The sequence below is a fragment of the Lepidothrix coronata genome, unplaced genomic scaffold (genome assembly GCF_001604755.1).
Source record: "Lepidothrix coronata isolate B3197 unplaced genomic scaffold, Lepidothrix_coronata-1.0 Scaffold16, whole genome shotgun sequence".
Taxonomy (NCBI): Eukaryota; Metazoa; Chordata; class Aves; order Passeriformes; family Pipridae; genus Lepidothrix; species Lepidothrix coronata.
Genome location: NW_016690196.1, coordinates 403,750 through 423,838, shown reverse-complemented (window position 1 = coordinate 423,838; position 20,089 = coordinate 403,750). Strand labels below are relative to the sequence as shown.

The following is a 20,089-nucleotide window of genomic DNA, read 5'->3' as shown; positions in this document are numbered from 1 at the left end:
AAGTGTTGCGAGTACCTTCATATACACAAAAATCACATTAATACAGCCTTAAATAAAACTGATACTACTGAAGAACCACTGAAATAAACACAATGGATCTACTTGCTGTCCAACAATTTCTGGTTCTGAAAAACAGTTACTACAAACCTGAAATGATATATCATAAATTAAGAGTAATTAGAAATTAAATTAACTTTCAAAAAGAATTAAGAATATAACTTCAATGCAGTAGTATATTCTTTGGTACAGCTTCTTGTTAAGTTTCATTTAGCTTGTCTCAAAAATTAAATTTTAACATCCTTTTCATAAGTGTTTTGCATATTGTGTGATTCTCTGACACACAGTATGCTAAAAGAACTTTTTAAGAAAACAAATAAAAAATCTTATTTCCTTAAGGTGAAAGCCCAGCTTTGAATAAGACCTGTCCTTAAACAAGCAAATATGTGAGAACATGAGAATCCCTGTCAAAATTCAAGATGGTTTATCTCCTTTGGATTAATTTTATGGTTTCATTTATTAGTATTATATTTCTGGAAAATTTCTCTGTGTCTCTTTTTCTCATGTTTCAAGTAAGTCCTTGGTTTGCATAGCCAGTGGAATTCCTTGTAAGTCTGATACTACTCAAGGAAAAGAGATGAACTCTAGTTTGAGAAGGCAAATAAGAAAAAGGAAATTGGTACAGTGTAGGCTTCTTTTTTGGGAAAGATGCTAAAAATCCTTGGAATTTTAAGTGATCCTAAATTCTATGCTAGGTGAGATTTCCCACCCCTGAAAATCATCTGAGTTTTACCTTGCTGCAAACATAATTAAAGTTTGATCAAACTAATCGAATGTCTCTCCTTTGTCTCATGGTCTTTGAACCTTATTTGTCTTGTCCAAACAAGAGAAACAACTCATAGTTAAACTTTAATCCATTAATTGCACACCTGTCCATGTTTTGATTAGATCCACTGAAGAACAGCAGTGGAACTACTGTTATTTTGATAGTAGTCAGTGATCTTCTAATAAATCCTTGAATAAAGCATGTATTGATTTTACCAAATCATCCAATGGCAGGTTTTCTGTCCTTCGTGTGGGGCTCTCTATAGTGGGTTTAACTTATGCCAAAATGCAGAATTCATTATTTCTGCATCAATATATTCCTAGTGTATGACACAATCAGGTTTATGGCTCATTCATTTTAATTTAATAAATAAGTCTGTAACTTCTTATTATTTATCTCTGTTCTTTAATAAGTCAAAATGAAATTAACTATCAAGGACATGTATTGAGAATTTAAATTCATTTTATGAATTATCTGCATAATTCACTAGTAAAGCCTTCAACAGAAGAGAACACTTAATCCTAACAAAGTTTTGATTAATTATTATGAATTAAGACATTCCCTTCCTTTGAAGGAAGCAGTTCAGTAAGATTTGACACTGAACATTCTGTGGCCTGAAATATCATTTCAGTAAATGAATGAGAAAAAATGAAAAGCTATATTTACTTAATTAAAAGCCAGTATCAGCTGATAGCTGGTTTTAACAGTTAAGCTGTGTACAAGTTATTTGTTTCCATTATACTTTGTTACCATAGATCACTATTTTCAGGTATATTTGCAGCATATCGCCAGGTGTATCACTTGTTTTAAAAAAATATTCATATTAGGAAATACAAACAAATTTGAGGTTATTGTATGCAAGTCCAGTTCTAAGTTGTATTTGCTTATTTCAGTATCACACTGAATCCATACATTGCAATTATCTATGCTATCTTGTGCTCCATAAAGATAGTGTTTAGAAGCATAACATATCCATTATAAAATGCATGATGTAAAGACTGTAGAAATTGTTGAAAATATCTAATGATTCAGTAGAACAAGCAGGTTTTAATATTTTTTTTGATGATTATCTGCCAAATTTATGAGGCCTCTGGGAATGAAAAATGAAGCATGCTTCTACAGAATTTATACTTGAAAACAATCTTGGGATTTGCTTCCTAAAAATTAAGTATGTTTTATAGGTGGTTATTGAAAGGTATAGCTGTAATTCTCAGATGAGGTAATTTCTGATAGAAGAGAGACTCCATAGGAAAATCCAGAAACACTGTGAGCTAATTTTAGAGGTTTGGTCTGGAATTGTAGGGAGGTGGAAACTTGATAGGAGCTCTTTACAAAGTAGTCATCAAACTTGCTTATTGCAATTTATATATGTGGTTACCAAGGCCATTGGACTGTAATCCAAATCTGTGTCTCTCTGTGTTTGCTTCTTATTAGAAGTATAATGCAAGTAGGACCTCCATAAAAGGCACTGTAACCTAACAGCAGGTATTGAAACTCCAGTCACAGTTCTTGTTAGTAAGTCACAACTAAATCAAAAAGGCTTGCTTCCAAAGAGGTAGTTGTGTTAAAATTAATTGTGCAGAAGCTGGGAATATAGTACTACTATAAGTAACATATAATATGATAATATGTATATATATGACATATATATAGTACTATAAGTTTGTATGACACCATAAGTAGTATCATATTATATACTATATTAAATAGCTAGACCGTACAATTGGGATACCCATTCAACTTAGTTTAGAATTTGTAGTCATTTGATTATGCTACATAATAATAATAATAGAAGTCCATCACTTGTATCCTAATACTTAAAATCAACATAATATTCTTCCTCTTTCTTCAGACATCTGCTAATTTACTGAGGATCTTGAGGTGTTGTCAAGTCCCAGTGCTCACACACTTGATTTCTCAGTTATTTTCAAAGAATTGCTGAACCAAATGGAAATTGTAATTAAACCATACACTTTAAGAGAGGCTGATAAAGTTCATGAGAGTGTTTAAGATTAGGCACACCTAGTCGATTGTAAATTAAACCCATGATTAAGTGCTTCAGTTGTAAGTAGCAGTATCTTTTTCTAACCAAAAGGAAATGGTTCCTGTAGCCCAGTCCCTGTAATCACTGGTTTATCTTTGCTGCCTTGGCTGGTGTAACAGAGGTTGGTGAGATCTCCCCTAGCAGTACTATCAATGAATAGTCCTACATATTTGCAGGTTTGGCAACTATGGCTTCTGGGTTTATTTTTTCATCTCTTAATTGAGGTTCGTAGATCTATAAAGTGAGCTACATTTTAGAGAGCTTTCAAGTCCTATCAGATAACCACCATGTTTTCTGAAATTTGTATTTGAATATGAAATGTTGCTGTCCTTTGACTGGACCTTAAGATAGCAGCTGGTTTTCCAAATCCTGTTAAAAGAGCTGACCACTTATACTCGGTATGTTTGAAATGTTCCTCCGAGACTTTTTATTGCACCAGCAAACTTATTAATAGTGCAGCTCTACTGCCGCAAGAGCCTCTTTATTCGTCGATCCCTAAGTGTGTAAAATGAGGTAAAAACCCCAAATACCTAGGTAATCTATACTTAAACCTCAACCTTTCCTTGTATGCCTTAGCAGATTCTGCACACTCCAATAACTTCCATCTCTGGGAAATGAAAAATTGGTGCATTGCAGGAGAATGTAGCCTATTTTTTGCTTTGTGAGAGCCTCCATTACTGACAACTTACTCAATATAGGATTTTAATGTCTCCTTTAATGTTAGACTATGTATGAGAAAAAAGCAATCTTTCCCACGTAACCAAAATCAAACTGGGTATTTTTCCAGCTAGTAACTCCTTTGTTTTTTTTTCCAGCTGAGTACAACTGGTATTTAATTTTTTTTGCCTCATTTCTTTTTTTTTTTTTTTGTAACCTTCCATTTCTTTTTTTGTAGTTATCTCTCCTTGATTTTTAACTACGCACTGTTCAGATAGTTGCACAAGTAAACTGGAATATAAAAACTACAAATAAAAATGAACTGTGATATTCTCCTTATCACTCACTGTCTGATTAGCTTCCTTTCTCTATTCTAGAAGTGAGTGATATGAATAGTGACTGTAAGACTCCTAGAAAAATGACAGGAATAGCAGCAATGACAGAAACATCAGAATAGATTGTCTCAGAAGGCAACACTAATAATTTACACTCAGGAAATTTCAAATTTTAAGCTTACTTTTTTGTGATAGTCTTCTATTACACATAACGTAAAAGACAGCTTTCAGTCTGCCTCATGTTTATGTTTGTGTGTCTAACCCTATCTTTTCCAGTGGAAGAGAAGTTCTGTCATGTTTGTATCCAGCTCCATAATTTAAATTTATAGTCTTTCAATTTTGAAAGCCTGGAATATTGAAATTTAGTATTTTGCAATGAAACTTAACAAGTTAGCCAGTGCCTGCAAAACAAGTAAAAATATCTATTTCATAGTGCATTGATACTGAAATGCAATGAAATTGCATAAGGTGTGTGAATCAATCTGCATAAATATTTACTGTTTTGATGAACTCTGAATTTATGGGTGTGCATATTGAAATGAGGTAATTATTTTAAATAGCACCTACGTGTTTTTAGCTAAAGAGACTGTGAAATTGCATTTCCTTAAATCAACCCCATGTTTGTTTGTATGGGTTGAGTGCACACCACATGCTGCCAGAGGGCAGAGGCAGCAGTAAAGAAGAAAATACCAATCTTGTCTTTCCATTCTGCAGTTGTGGGGTGGGGAAGGCAGGGAGATGAATTTCACACCAATCTGAATACTTGTTTTTAAAGTGGATTATTTGAATTTCACTCCCTGCAGCTTGTGAAGAGTAGGCTGTACCATGGAAATGTAGACTGAGAGAGACCTCTGGAGGTCTTCTAGTCCAACCTCCTGCTCAAACCAGTGCTAACTTCTAAGCTGAATAAGATTATCCAGCCACTTGGTTAAAAAAACATTGAAAATCACCAGGGATGGACATTCCACAGCCTCTCTCGCTTTTATTATGAAGTATATTTCTTTATAGCTGACCAGAAGTTCCTTTACTGCAATTTCAGGCTACTATTCCCTGTTCTTCCACAGTGCACCTCCAGAAGAGGTCTAGCTCTGCAAGCCACAGTTAGGCACAGAAGACAAAAGTTAGCCCTCCCCTTTCGCAAGCACGATAGTCTGTTCCTCTACTGGACTTTCCCATTTTGAATATATTTCTTGAGTGGTTTGTGGGGCTCAAAAGTAGTCTTGTCCTTCCAGATATTTCCTCGTGATGCTGAGTAGAAAAAAACAAGCACTTCCTTTGCCTTCTGGCTAAGCTATTACTAATGCAGCTGCGTATGTGGTTTGTCTGCATTGCTGCAAGGAGATACTGCTGACTCATGTTCAGCTTCAGATCATTTCCTAGTGAGCAGCAATACAGAAAGACAGTTCCCAGCCTATTGGAATTCATGAGCTTATTCCCTCCCACATACATGGGTATATTTGTCTCAGATACAAGAAAACTTCTGGTTATTTTGGCTTAAGTAGATTCACAGTTAAATTTCCATCTTTGAGAAAGAAAAAAAGCCATCAAAACTTAAACTGATGTCATTATAAATATAAATTTGCTTTCTGTTGAGCATTTCATGCTTATTATAATTACAAGTACATCATAGCAAAAATATTTTTGCACAAAAAGGCATTGATAACACTTGATTTAAGCTATGCGGCCCTGCAATAAAAAGGGCCCTTGGAGTGTGCAACTCTGTACAGCAAACAGACTATAAATACTCAGAAATATGCACTACGCAGATGGAAATGTACCATTGCTAAAGTATGCCATTTTATGTAAATAATTAATTCCTCCCAAGAGTTCTACAGGTGCCATAAAATTAATTCACTGTAGCACTATTACAAGGGCTTAATTAATTAATTTACTGCTACCACAGTTATCAGGAAAAGAATATGAATATCAGCTGGATATTTTTTTAACTAAACATAATCTCACGTGGTTCTTTTCAAATGTTGGCGATAGCCGGATCCAAGCATGTACATTCTTGTACCTCCTCTGCTGATATACCAGACTTCCTCCTTCCATTGTGTTTCTTGTCTGAATCCTATTATGCAGCCTCCTAGACAGCATCAATAGAAAGCTGTGCTGCTTGGGATTCATACTGACATTATTATCCAGTAATTAAAGTAGGGATCAAAAAATCTTCTATATGTGGGTTTTTCATATTACTTACCATCATCTGTTTATCTCAGCAGTGAATTTATCATGACTGGACTGACATATCATTTGATGTAAATTAATACAGTGGCATTTGTTCTTTCAGATAAGGACATGCTAATAGATAGATGAAAAAACTAAGTTTCCTTTAAATGTATGACAGTTTTTCACCCAGACATTTAAAAACAGATGAGGGCCAAATTTTACCCTAATTATGATCTTGCTGTATGATAATTTCAACAAGGTCACAAGACTTTCCTCTGCGTGTGTGGAGGGCAAACTGTTCTCATACGGAATATTAATCCTGAAAGAAATAAGCATTCTATTTACACATATAGAAGAATTTCAAGTCTTCCAGGAAATCTGTTTGAAAACTATTTACAGTATTAGTATGCAAATTATATACTACACACTAAATGGGAATCTTGCAGCAGAGCATTCTGACAGGCATCTCGCTATTTGAACTATGGTAGTCCAGTTAAAAAAACAACACAAAAACAAAACACAGCTGGATATAATTGTATCCAAACACATACTTATTATGTTAATGGGGGCATACAAATAAAATGAAGTGTTGTCCAGCAAAGGTTTTCCCACAAAGACTCTGAGTTATTTTAGCAAAATGTTCAAATAATGCAAGCTTTTGTGTTTATTTTAATTGAAAAGATGTTTGATATTTATTCCTAAATATTGACAGATGAAGTGTGGCAGTTCCAGAGAAGCAATAAATTCCATCTCATATTAAGAATAATTGTAATAAAATACTTCAATTGAGAAGAAAACATAAATTGTGGCCCCAGTTACATTAGGTACTTTCAGTTATATAGTATAAATCAAATTATGAGAGTGGTATTGTATAGAGGTAGTGATATATGTCCTAAACTCCTATCATTACCTGAGGCTATCAGACTAGTTGATAGTCCCTTTAGCTTCCTTCCCTTTTGCCCTAAAGCTTCCTGATACTTCCCGGCCTTTACTTCCTGCGGGTACTCTACTGTCAGGTTCTCAGTCACACCTTGGTCAAGCTTCTGCCCTTAGAGCCTCTCCTGAGAGCCCCTGCTGAAGTATGCCATATCAGCTTTACTTCAGAGAGGTAATAAACAGCCACGTTTCAGTAAGAATCCACTAGGTGCTGTAGTAGGTCAGTACTGGGTTGGGTTTCCTTGCAACCAACAAAAGCTTTGCCCTTATTTAATTTCTAAAAATCTACCCGAATTTATTGTGTCCCTTGCATCAACCTGCAAAATTCTGGCATGTAAGTTACCCAGGCAGGGTGCAAGATCTGTCTGTACCTATTTACTGCTGGTAGGCTCGAAATCTTTAAAAATAAGAGGCTTTGGATGAGGTTTGTTTGTTGTTTGTTGATTTTTTGTGGGTTTTTTTCCCTCTCCGTTTTTAGGACATGATTTTAACAAACTGTAACTGAAAACTAAACAAATAACAGTTTGTGCCTTATGTAAGTGTGCCTGCTATTCAAGTTGTTACATTCAAAGGCTGTAGATGTTGTTAAAGCCCTTCTTTTTCACTGCCAGCTGCTGCTGTAATCCTAAAGTAGATGCGCTGGGGTTTTTTTAAAACTTTATATCTCAGTATACTGGCCTGGGAAATTGCTTTCTGCCTTTAAATTGACCATCATGCAGAATTTTCTATTTTTCAACCTGTCTTTTTCTTTGAGAGTTGCAAGTTACTCTGAATTTAAAGACTCCCATTTTCATTCAGAAGCACAAATGATACCTTCACAAATGTAGCTCAATAGGAGTGTCAGATGCAGTCTTGAGAATATTATCTAAGTGCCTATTTTTAATTTTAGACATGAGGAACTGTTTATACCGCAAATTAAATATGATCGAATGCACATTAATTTATGACTTTAAAATAAAAACTTATTGATTTTAAAAAAAAACTTGGTTAAAAAAATTCAAAACTCAATCTATCTAGAGTATTTTCCAAAGGCAAAGTACCATTGCTCGGTTTAATGAAATCTATTTGTTTCTTGGCTCTATTTATATAAGAAATTTTTAAAATTTTATCTGTGAAGATTTACAGCCACATCAAGCATTTTACATTATGATAAGAAGAAAGAGGTTGTATCATTAGTGTGATAATAAATTTAGCTAGGTTGTTGAGCAAGTAAATTTGATATCTAGGTACTTCCATTAAAAAAAACCAACAACCTACTTTCACTAAAAACCTGTACTTTCAGCTCTGTCTCAAATGTAATCCCTCTAAAATCAATAGGAAAAACTCACCTGAGAATAAAACATTCTTTATTAGTTGTTTCCAGCAATACATGAAGAACAGATTTATGCACAGATTTTGTACTTAGGGGAAAGTGTCAAAGGAAGATTAATTAGGAGAAACTAGGGATCTTGTGTGCTTTGGGATGCTGCAGAGTTTTGAATCACTGAAAGCCAAATCAGATGTGTTGAGAATCATTTTGTTTAGACTTCCGGTTAGGCTGCAGAAGCCTGTTTTGTTTCTTTGGTTTGGTTTTTTTCCTTTCTTTTCTGAAGAAACAAATCCCACTTTGGTACTTTTTTTCCCCGTTTTCTTTTAAAAGAAGATCATCTTTAAAAATTGACCCAAAATCAGGTGCTCCTGAAGGGAGCCTTAGGTTCACAGCTGAGGTGAGTATTGCAGAATTCCGTTTATTTTGTCTAATTAGGTCAACTGTGCTACTTAGAGGGATATCTGTAATGCAGTGTATGGCTTCCTTGGCAAAACCAAAGCAGAAACATATGATTGACATCTCTTGAGAATTTATTTTGTTTCAAATTCGCATTGTCATACATTCTAAGCATGTGGTCTTCAGTGCCTCATTCCATAGGGACTCTACAGGGACCACTGCAAAAGGACATCAAGTTATTATACATCTCTGTTTATTTATTTTTTAGTCTTACACACTGAAGAGGAGTATCTCAATGAAAATTATATGGAATTCCTTCACAGGTTTAGTCTTCTGCTTTCCTTTCTTTTTCTTTTAATAGCCTGGATGTGTAAACACTACTGAAGTGGATATAAAAAAATCTTCAAGAATGAGAAATCCACATAAAACAAGAAAGGTAAGTACTGTTATTATATCAAAAGCAGGAGGTGGAGGAAATCTATAGCATGAAGTTCCATAGTTTCTTAAAGCATTTTTTTTCTTACAGCTGCAAGGAGCAAATGCATGAACGTATGTTAACATTTCATAAGATCTTAGTTGCGTTAGTATTAACAAATTTGTTAATTCTAAGTAAATGCTATCACATAAGACTTTGGAGAAATATACAAAGATTTTAAAAATAAAATTCATTTTTGCATGCTTCATTCATGTTGTTTAGCACATTGAATAAAGCATGTTAAAATGTTTCTGTCAGAAATTAAGGAAAAATAAATTAAAAATTCAGCATAATAGTTCTTGTCCTGCTCTTAATGAAAAGGGTGTCTCTCTTTGACAATTATGCCCAAAATGGTTGACCAGAAATGGTGGAGGAAATTAGTTTCATCTAAATTAGGATCCAGACATGATCAGTGTAACTTCTCTAGGGATATATAGATGGATTGTCTCAAAACTTTCTTTTTAAATCCTTTGCTCCATAGTATTGTAGATTGACTCCCACTTGAAAGTACTTCCTTCGAGGTATGTTTTCCTGTTGACCTATAGAAAAGTATGTTTTAAAAAGGAAAATGGATTTAGAGAAATTTTAGTTTGCCTTATTTATGGTAGTGAAAGGTCCAGATTATTGTATTTACCAGGCAGTAATTGCAAATTTGATAGTCATCCAAATAGTCCGTGCAATAGTCTACCTTTCAGGGTACTCCTACTACGAGTCATCTCCACTTACTGTAATAGCATCTCTCAATGTCATCCCCCATGCTTACTATGCTGTTAATATAGAGATATAATAAAAGTAGATCCTTTGTTCTATGGCATTTTGAAATTGTGGGAATTTGGGAGTATTTATTTTACACCTAACTATAGATGCACAATTTTATCTGAGTGCATGGTTTATTGCAGTTTCTTTAAAAAAAGATGATATTGGCTAACTTCTTGAGCACAATTTACTAAAGCATCACAGTTACTATGAATATTTGTAGAAAGCGTTGTCTGAAAGCAACTATCATTTTTCCATATTTTTTGCATAGTCTGTCTATGGCTTACAAAACGACATTCGAAGTCACAGCCCTACCCACACGCCAGTACCAGAGACTAAGCCACCCACAGAAGATGAACTACACCAAGAGGTTTGAAACATAACTACAAACGTGTACTTTTAAATGAACTTTCTAGGAAAGTAGGTATTAAACCAAAAATTATTTTAACTGGGAAGTTGTTCAAAACAGCTCTAGCAAACATTTAATAAACCTTTTCTTTGTTTCAAGATATATGGATTTAGGCATGTAACTTCATTAAAACTAATGAGACAAAATTTGACATTTTTTGTATCTTGCATTAAGCATCTAAAGGCAGTGAGCAGCAGGCCAGTGAGTGGGTTCTTTGTATAGCTAAGCCCATTAGCCCCTTCAGCAGTAGACAGCTTGCTCTTCCTTTTGACACTAATTTGAGGTTTGGGGGTATACTTACCACTCCATGTATGCATATATAGGTTCACACATTTATCTACTCTTAAAGCTTTCTTAATCTTTCCTGAGATGTTAGAATTCAGAGAAGGTAAATGGCTGATGAATAAGCAGCTCTCTTCAAATATCAAAAAAAAAAAAGGCTAATTGGATTTCTGTAGATGAACCTTTAGGGAAAATTTTATATTGGCCACATTTTTTGTCTTTTCTCTTTAATGGAACATTCCATTCATTTTAGAACTACAGTGGTGAAATGTTGTTTTAATTCTGATATATTTCTCTTCTGTGCCCTAGGATAAATTAAGGTTCAATTATAGCCCTAATAAAAAAAGTTATAGAAATAGATTCAAGCAATAAATTACTCATAAAACTCTTTGCCTTCCTTTCTTGCAGATTAAGCACTGGCAAATGCAATTAGACAGACATAGATTAAAAATGTCAAAAGTTGCAGAGAGGTACGTATATTGTCACATTTTCTGGTTTTTCAATTAGACTGATAACCATTGGGAAAATGTCAGTATGAAATAGCTTCAAAGAGCTTTTCAGAGCAAATAGCTCTTCAAAAAGAGACATGGGAGCTCAGACATCATAGAAATAACTGATGAAAATTTACTTTAAGTAGGGAGGTATGAAGTTCTTTTAGTAATAAAAGATGGCCTGGATATTCCATGATACATTTCTGATAAACCCAGTAGTCACTGAAAGAGCCTCTGACCAAGTGATCACAAGTTTCATCTTGCATTGACAGGGAGGCTAAATGGAAATAGGTCTGGGGTTATTGTTTTGCTATTTCAAAAGGGCAATCACTGATAAAGCAAGGGAACTGATTGGTGTAGAGCTCAGTCACTGCTTGAAGAAAATGAGCCTGAGCTTACTTTGGGTCAGAGGATTCCTACAGTAGTAGGAATCTTTGTCCAGATAGGACCAAAATTCAGCAAATTTAATTTGTCAAATAAAAGTCCCTTGGGAAGACTAACTACAGCTTCCGTAGAGAAGAGGTGAAGAAAACAAGTGTTCTATCTTACACATCAAATACATAGATAGTGAAAATTGCAGAAAATTCAGCTGCCTAAGGCTTAGTAAAGGAAACTAAGCCAAATACAAATTGTTCTTCATTCTCTCATATACGTTTGTGCATGTGTGTCTACTTATATATGTGTATGTATGCATACATATACAAATACATATATTTATTTATAAAGTGGGTAGGTTAAGTATTTTTGTTTGTTGAGCCATAAAAACAGAATGCTGACCAATATAATATGAATTGAAATGAAAAGAAAGAATAGTTGTCCTCACCTGTCAGAAGTTATGAGGCCAAAGGAAACAGAAAACAGGAATAAGGACATGGGAGATGTAAATTCTGAGAATACAAGCAAAGTTTTTAGAGTGTTTAATAGAGTCAGAATACCAAATTATTTCAGAAAAAGATTCTGTTTATTTTGGAAAACACTAAACTTGGGAGAGGTGCCATTGGATTAGGAAATAATAAAAATATTAATTGTTTTTAAGAGAGGATAAAAGGAGTCCTAGCACGTATAGGGCCCGTAGATATGACCTACATGGCATGCAGTGTTTTAGAACAGATTTTAAAGGAACTGATAATTAAAACCATAGGGGTATAAAACATGTTCATTTATGAAAACAAATCTGCATGGGAGAGGTTTCTTGACTTAATTTGTTAGTGCCTAATTAACGCCCTAAAAGGAGCTACGTGAAAGTATTAGGGAAGTTTATTTTATTTCAGCTCTTAATAGACCTGAGCCACCCCTCCTTCTTCAGAGATCCACTTTTAAAAGACTTTAGCAAAACTATTTTACCCTGAGCCTGTAGCTAACTTCTGAGTGTTGCACACACGGTTACCATGGTTCAGCTGATGCAAGGTAACTTGTTAACTGGGGTAACTTGATCAGGTTACTACACCTCCTGACATGACAATGTTTGATGCTTTTGTTTTCCTAGTCTACTAGCGTATACAGAGCAGTATTTGGAATATGATCCTTTTCTTGTGCCCCCTGATCCATCAAACCCTTGGATATCAGATGACACCACTTTCTGGGAACTGGAGGCAAGGTATATAATTTTATTTCTTCTTTGGCAGTAAGGGGGTGTAACATGCTTACTGGAAATGTAAAGATTTCAGACAGAGGTATTGCAGAAAAATACTGAGATAGAAGGGCAATGCAGAATCTTCTTGCTCTTTCCAGCTTTACAGTTTTGCAAGATGGGAAGTGCTTTGGATTAATAAATCTGTGTAAAATGTTACATTAACCAGTTTACAGGACTCTAGTATGGTGAAAAAAAGGACACCTTTTAAAATCAGATAACATTTCTAGGTGGAAGTCTTTACTCTTCTGTGTAAAGATGTGTATTACCTTCATCCTGTGTAAGTACTAGCAGTCTGTTTGCTTATCTCTGAATATTTCACAGATATGAGCAACCTAGAAGGTGAGAAACCTGTGGTTGAACTTTAGTACTTAGTCTAAATTATGAACACAGAATATTAGAATACTGAAATATTGCTCACTTTGGGTTCTGTTGGTTTCTTTCTTCTGTAGCAAAGAGCCAGGACAGCAGAGGGTGAAACGATGGGGGTTTGGCATGGATGAAGCTTTGAAAGACCCTGTGGGAAGAGAGCAGTTTCTGAAATTCTTGGAGTCAGAATTCAGTTCAGAAAATTTAAGGTAAATGAGAGGCACTTCTTTTTTTAAATAGTTTGTAAGATATATTTTTGTTGTTGTTGTTGCTTTTTGTTTGTTTCTTTTTTTCCTGATACCTTTCTCTTTATTTTTTAAATGAAATTTTTCTGTGCCTTCAAAAATTTTCCTGTGCCTTACCATTCAGAATCCACTCATACAAATTGCTTTCATATACAGGCTGAGGAAAATATTCATATAGTTAACTGAGACTCACATGAAGTATACTTTTCCATTCCTGTCCAACATTTGGTCAAACTCCCCATGGAAGAGGTTTTCTCTCAGCTCGTCTTATTAAACAGTTTTAAAACATTGACCCATTCAAAGCCTGTTCAGCATCTTTTATTGTGCGGTGGGTTCACCTTGGCTGAATGCCAGGTGCCCACCCACCTGCTCTATCCCTGCCCTTCCCAGCTAGACAGGGGAGAGAGTAAGGTTGGAAAAGAAAGCAACACAAATCCTGGGTTGCAATAAGGCAGTTTATATTTATGCAAAAAAGAAAGCAAAAACAGCGTGCGCGCGCACAAAGCAGAAGCCAGCAGTTAATCTCTACTTCCCACAAGCAGCTATGGTCGGCCACTTCTCTGAGAAGCAGGGCTCCAGCACACATAACAGCTGTCAGCAGGCAGCCATCAGAGACAATGAGTGCCTCCGGTCCTGCTCCTTGCCTCAGCTTTTATATCTGGGTTGATGTCATGTGGTCTGGAATATCCCCTTGGTCAGTGTGGGTCAGCTGGCCTACTTGTGTCCCCTCCCAGGATCTCACCCTCAATTGAAGAATGTTACAGTGCTGTGTTCAGCAGTAGCCAAAACATGGGTGTGTTACCAACACTCCTCTAGCTACCAATGCAGAGCACGGCACTGTGAGGACTACTATGGGGAAATAAATTCTGGCTCAGTCAGACCCACCACAATTGTCAAATATTATGAGAAGAGTAAAGTGAAAAGAAAAAAGTTAAAACATAAATAAAGAATTCAAAAGTAGAATTCACAGACTTTTGCTTTTGGTGAGGTTCCTGGGGATCGTTTTGAAAATCTCCACCAAGATTCTAGTACTTGTGGATCTGACACAACAGAAGTAGGGTGACATCTAGCTCTCAAATTCCTCATTAATTGCAAAATGGAAACATGTTCTTGGTGTATAAAGTTTATAGTGTATTTTTTAAAAAGTATATTTACAGATTTACTTTTAAGTGAGAAGAATAATTATTTGATTTTAAAATGCAATGGTTCATCCTTTGGCTAATAGCATGTTTTGTTGTCACAGTTCTAAGAAAGTCATATTTCAGTAGGAGTTATTTCAGAAGGATTAATAACTGCCTTTCTATAGATAAGAAGCTATACATAGTACATATTTTTCTCTTTATTTCACCTTCTTGTCACATGTCATTTCACTTTCCATTGACCAATAACATAAGTAGTATAAAATCTTCTTTGCATTTACATTCTAGAACTCAGAAGAATCCTAACCTACATTTTTTCTTTGCCAGTTCTCACTCCGAAGTGGTGGAGCATAGCCATTCATACTAGAATTACACTTTTGTAGCATCTTACAAGGAGGCATTTAACATTTCTGGTGTTGATTTGTAAATGCTGAGTATTTGCACAGATCTCCTTGTTGTTAATTTAAATTTGTCAGCAGAATAATTAAAGATGGAGTTCTCTAAGTTGCTGACCATGTTCGTATTCAAACATTAATTTTGCATCACAAATATGGCCTGACCTGTATGTGTATGTTGATGACTTCATTAGTCAGAGATACACAGATTTATTTTTTTTAAATAAAAAGTCCAGCAGGTAAAATGATTTTTTAAAAATCAGAATAATACCAAGAAAACAAAAGGTAATTTTTTTTTTTTATTTAAAGATTATCCTGGTAATTTGTTATGCAGAGCAGCTGTTCAAACATGAACCTATTGAGCCCAGTGTGTGCTACAGTTTCTGGTGCTTTTCTGTGATTAATTTGTCTCTCTGCCAGCTAGACTGTTACCCGCATAATCCCTAACTCTTTCATCTAATCCTATTTACAACACTAACCACAGGCAAACTGCAAGTGACTGATCCAGAAAAAATCCCTCAAGAAATTTGTTCAGAGCTGATTCTTTGACATGCCATCTACTCTTCTGTCTCTCCCTCTAGATTCTTATATTGGAATTCTAAAATATAATATCAGAGTAATGACGAGCTTAAAGGCCAAACAGGGGCTAAAATTTGCTCTGAAAAGGTGCTTTCCGTGACAATTAACTGAAGGAAAACTGTCTCACAAGCTCAGAATTATGTTTGTAAGTTCTCAAACTGTAGTAAAATCAATCCACCATCAGGCTCACGTAGTAAAGTTGGGTTTTTAAAACTTGTTGTGTAATGGCTGTCAAACTGTTTTAGATCTCAATAACAGAATTAAAAGCTTGATGGTTTCAAGCATTACACTGAATAAACCTTAAAAGACCACCACTTTCCTTGCTCTCCTGTTAACTCCATCATGGCAATTTGGGGGTTTTTTGAGTGGTATTTTTTTAATTCTAATTATTTTCTTGACAGCCACCTTGAGAAAAATATTTATTTCCACCCACATCTTCCCACTGCAACTAATTGAACTGAAATCAGTAGCTGGCTCTTGTCCTTTTACAGATCTGATCATGATAAAATTGACAACAAACAGTGTCAAACCTACAGTTGGATAGACAGCTGGGACCCTGGATTCAAGCTTCTGAGCACAGGATACAGGGGGGACTGCAGACACAACAGGAGCTTCAGTATTAGTAGATTAGGTGTCTTATACCTCATTTTGGTGAAAGAAATACAAAAAATGTGAAGTGATAGGTCTACCAGATACACCATTTCCATTCAAGTGTGATTGTCTTAGATAGCTGAAAGTCCCAGTGTTACTGTTTCATTAACTTGGTCTGAGAGTGTCTAAACTGCCTGAGAATCTTGTTCTTGCTGGATATAGATCCTATCTTAAGAAACAGAACACGGATGAAAAAACTCGAGCTGTGAGTTAAAACTAAGAATTGTGCAATGATTGGGAATACAGCCAGGTTTCACTTTATTTTGTATCTCTGTGCTTTTTTCTTTGTCTGTAAATTGGGATTAACAGTATTTTGCTCTCTAAAGGAGCGTTGTAAAGCACAGCAACTGTGTAAGCAGTTCTGTCAGTGCAGTAACTTCAATACAGACTGTAGTTTGCTAACAGCCAGATTGCATTCTGCAGGCTATGACTTGTGATTTCTTGTTACTATGCAGATTTTTTTGAAGAATTGCTTTGCGTGCTGCTCAATACACAGCACAAATAGCTAAAGTAACATATGATTTGGATAATAGATTTATGAAATTCTCACTACCTATTACAAAAATGGTGACCATTGTTTAAAATTCAAAAGACTAAAGTTTGACCATGATCCAGTACTACTGGTTCATGGGCCACAGGGCTGTCTAAGCACTAAGAAAAGGACTTCCAAACAGAGCGAGGTACTGAAGTCAATTTTTCTGCAACATGGCACCTGGAGACCTAATTTCTTTCATTCCTGTGGGAAATTGTATTCCTCTCCTTATCCTTCCTTTGCCTATAATGCAGCAGAATTTTTTTGAAAGTTAATACTTGTATACTGACTGTACATTTGCTCACAAGTGGTTATTTTGTAAAAAAATGCAGCCTTTTTAAAAAAAACCACAAACAATCTAAATTGTTTCAGGCCTGCCAACCTGTCCAAATCATTCTGTAGTATTGCAGTGGATGTGATCTCCAAGGCAGCACTAAGACTGCAAAAACCTCCTAGGTTAGTGAAGGGAGAGTGGTGACAAGATATCTTCAATGATGCACAGAAGGAAAAGCCACCAGACTGCTTGCCCCTTCCTTTGATCCTCATTTATTAGCTGCCATAATATGTGACTAAACAGGGAAAAGAGACTTTTCATTCTCGTTGTCCAGAAAAAAAAGAGAGGGACTGAGGAGTTAGCTAGATTTAGATGTTTTCCCTCAATAAATTTTCTCTGACCATCCCCTTGCAAGCTGAGATTATGTGAGATGTTTATTTTGGACTCATCTAATTAACTTGTTGTAGAAATGTTCTGTACTGGAGACAGGGGGTTCAGTTATGTTCTATAGAAGAAATAAATAAAAACCCACACATACACTACTAAAAATTTGAAGTGTTGCCTAAAAACTGTTCCGGTTGTAGGGCTTTATTTTCACTTACTGCAGTGGTTCTGGTTGTTCTTTTAACATACCATACTTTTACTAGGGAAAAGGGAGAATGCTGCAAGAGGTTAAGTCTTCTTTTTAAGCCAATCTGTTTCATTTTTTTTGCTCTTTATTACTGATCACTGCTCTTTATGACTTCAAGTGCAAATTTCTCTCCACTGGTGGTGGAGGAGCGAGTTCTGCATGTTACAAAGTATGAATGAAAATTGATTAACTGTCCTTGATGTCTGTCCTGCAAGTCTGAACAGAAGTGCTGGTGACACTTTCCCACACAGTATGGGCACTGGTGATTTTTATCTTTCACACTGGTGATTACGAGGCTCTGTTTCAAATCTGAAATTGCCTGTGTGTTATTTCTCATTCAGACTCAAGCCTAAATGCCAAGTCCCAGCAATGTTGCCATTTCTGCAGATTAGATGAGAAGGAACTAGTTGCAAGATTTAATGATTATTCTGTGTCATTTTCTTGAAGTCCTTCAGCTCTGCTATGTCTTGAAGCTTGAAGTTGTACTTGGCAAGAAGGTGGACTCTAGGAAACAGGGAGTAGTGTTTCCTGCCCCTGGAAAAATATTAGGTGATTTTCTTCATAGAGCTTTTTAAAGTTTTATTTTCTTTTTCTTTTGCTGAAAATGCTGAAGCGTCTGTCCTCCGACCTGTTGTGTCACATGCACTGGGTACAAAGACCATGTAACTCCCACTTTGCTGTTACCACACTCTGACTATATCTCACACATTTCATGGAGAATCACTGTAGCCTTTCACTCTCTGTCCCTATATGCTAAATTTAACTGATTGATTTGATCTGGGATCTGCTGTTGGCTGCACCTGACATTTAGGTCAGTTAATGGGACAGAAGTAGTGTTGTAGCTGTGCAATTTACCTGCAAGGCCACCATCACTTTAAAAGTAATCCAGTTGGAGGACATAACCCCCAGATACCGTGCAACATGTGTCTTACCAGTTCATATGGCTGGATCTACTACTAACCATATACTGTACACTCTCATTTAGCTGTATGTCTGGTTTGTGCCCCAGTGTGTGGCAGCCCAAATGCTGGGATAGAAAACAGGAGCGAGGTTTACACCTAGCTAGTCAGGTCTCTGTTCCAACAGTACTGAGCATCTTCTGTAGAAAGTCTCCATGGCAAAAGCAAAGCTCCACCAACAGGAGGTACATTTTCATCCGAGGGCAGCCATACTGAGCTCTAGTTCCTTTCACAAAGTAGCACTAAGTTATTGTCCAGAAAATGCAGTTCCCCCTCTGCTGTGTCCTGCCCTCACACATATTTATTGTTGTAGACTGTGTGCTGTTTGCTACAGGAGTCTTCCCTTGCTCTGGTCACAGCTCATGAGGCTATGAGCTATAAAAAGGGACAGGGAGCTCTTTTGGTTTGAGACCCTGAGCTGAGGTTTTGTAGACTCCATGTCAAATTCATCTGTGAAGGCCATGGGATATTTGGAAAAGTTATTTTTGAAAATGCAAGAGGGGGCAACTTTATTTTTGACATCTTCTAACTTTGAATAATTGAATTAAACTCTCTTTGGGAGGAAGGCAGGCATCTTTTCTTAAAAGATCAGTAAGTAGATTAAAATCTTAAAATGTGTGTTGACTGTGAAGTAAGCACCCTAGACATAACATAACAGAGAAATCAGCATTTTCTTCCCACTTTTAGAGAGGTGTGTATATTTAAAACCTAATATTTTTAATAGGGTCTTTGAATGCCCTTCTTAAAAGGGTAAAATAAAATTAATCTATCAAAGAACCGGTGTTCACCATGTAAGTGTATGTCTATACAACCTGCCTATTCTATGCTGGAAGCAAAGAAGTTAAATTTATTTAAATTTATCTCCCATCTATTTCCCCATAATTGAGTATAACCCACTGTATGGAAACAGCTTACTTGCAAAGAAAAATAGCATCCTAAGGCATGTTTATGGTGACTTCCAGAAGTATTGACATTGATGCAATGGAACAAACAAGAAAGTGACATCTCTGAGCTAGATCCTCAGGATGTCTGCAGGGTAGTAGAAAATGTGTATTTACAAAGAGCATCCTTCCCTTTCATTTTTCTGTTTTTTACCTGACTTCAAGACACATAAGTAATCAGTCAGTCCCAGAAGATGCACTTGAAGGGGTTAGCACTGCAGGATATATGCTTTTAAATGCAAATATCGAAAGCAGCTTAAGGAAGCCAAAGTAGGTTGCCCAAATTTGACAGAGTGAACTGAATTAGAGTTTGTGAGCTATGCAGTTTTAAAACTTGAGTTATGAGACCTCTATTCTTACTGCATTGCCATCAGATTCTCATGATACGTCCCCAGACTCTATGCAGACTGTGTTCAATTCACATTGCAGTTCACATATATAAGTGATGCTACACAGAATTTTTGAAACTGCCGTTCTTTTATTGGCAGAAGACTCCCTTTGTGACCTTGGAGAAACCACTTTATATTATTACATTATTAATATATTTGCAAAACTGGGACAATATTGCTTCTCTCTCTCGGAGAGTCTTAGATGGAAAAATTGAGGGGTATAGAAATACCTGAAATAGTCATCTTGGTAGAGTAAAGCTGACCGTAATGGCT

General features: G+C 35.9%; 1 protein-coding gene across 9 annotated transcripts in view; it reads left to right on the top strand.

Moving 5' to 3' along the window:
- RGS7 (regulator of G-protein signaling 7) overlaps window positions 1-20,089 on the top strand; it is a 269,115-nt gene that overhangs the window by 216,093 nt on the left and 32,933 nt on the right. For all 9 annotated transcript variants that reach the window (XM_017806734.1, XM_017806731.1, XM_017806733.1 and 6 more), the window contains exons 10-14: window positions 9,031-9,105; window positions 10,172-10,270; window positions 11,000-11,061; window positions 12,569-12,679; window positions 13,165-13,290. In XM_017806734.1, the coding sequence (XP_017662223.1) occupies window positions 9,031-9,105; window positions 10,172-10,270; window positions 11,000-11,061; window positions 12,569-12,679; window positions 13,165-13,290 (473 nt within the window). The remainder of the gene's footprint in view (window positions 1-9,030; window positions 9,106-10,171; window positions 10,271-10,999; window positions 11,062-12,568; window positions 12,680-13,164; window positions 13,291-20,089) is intronic.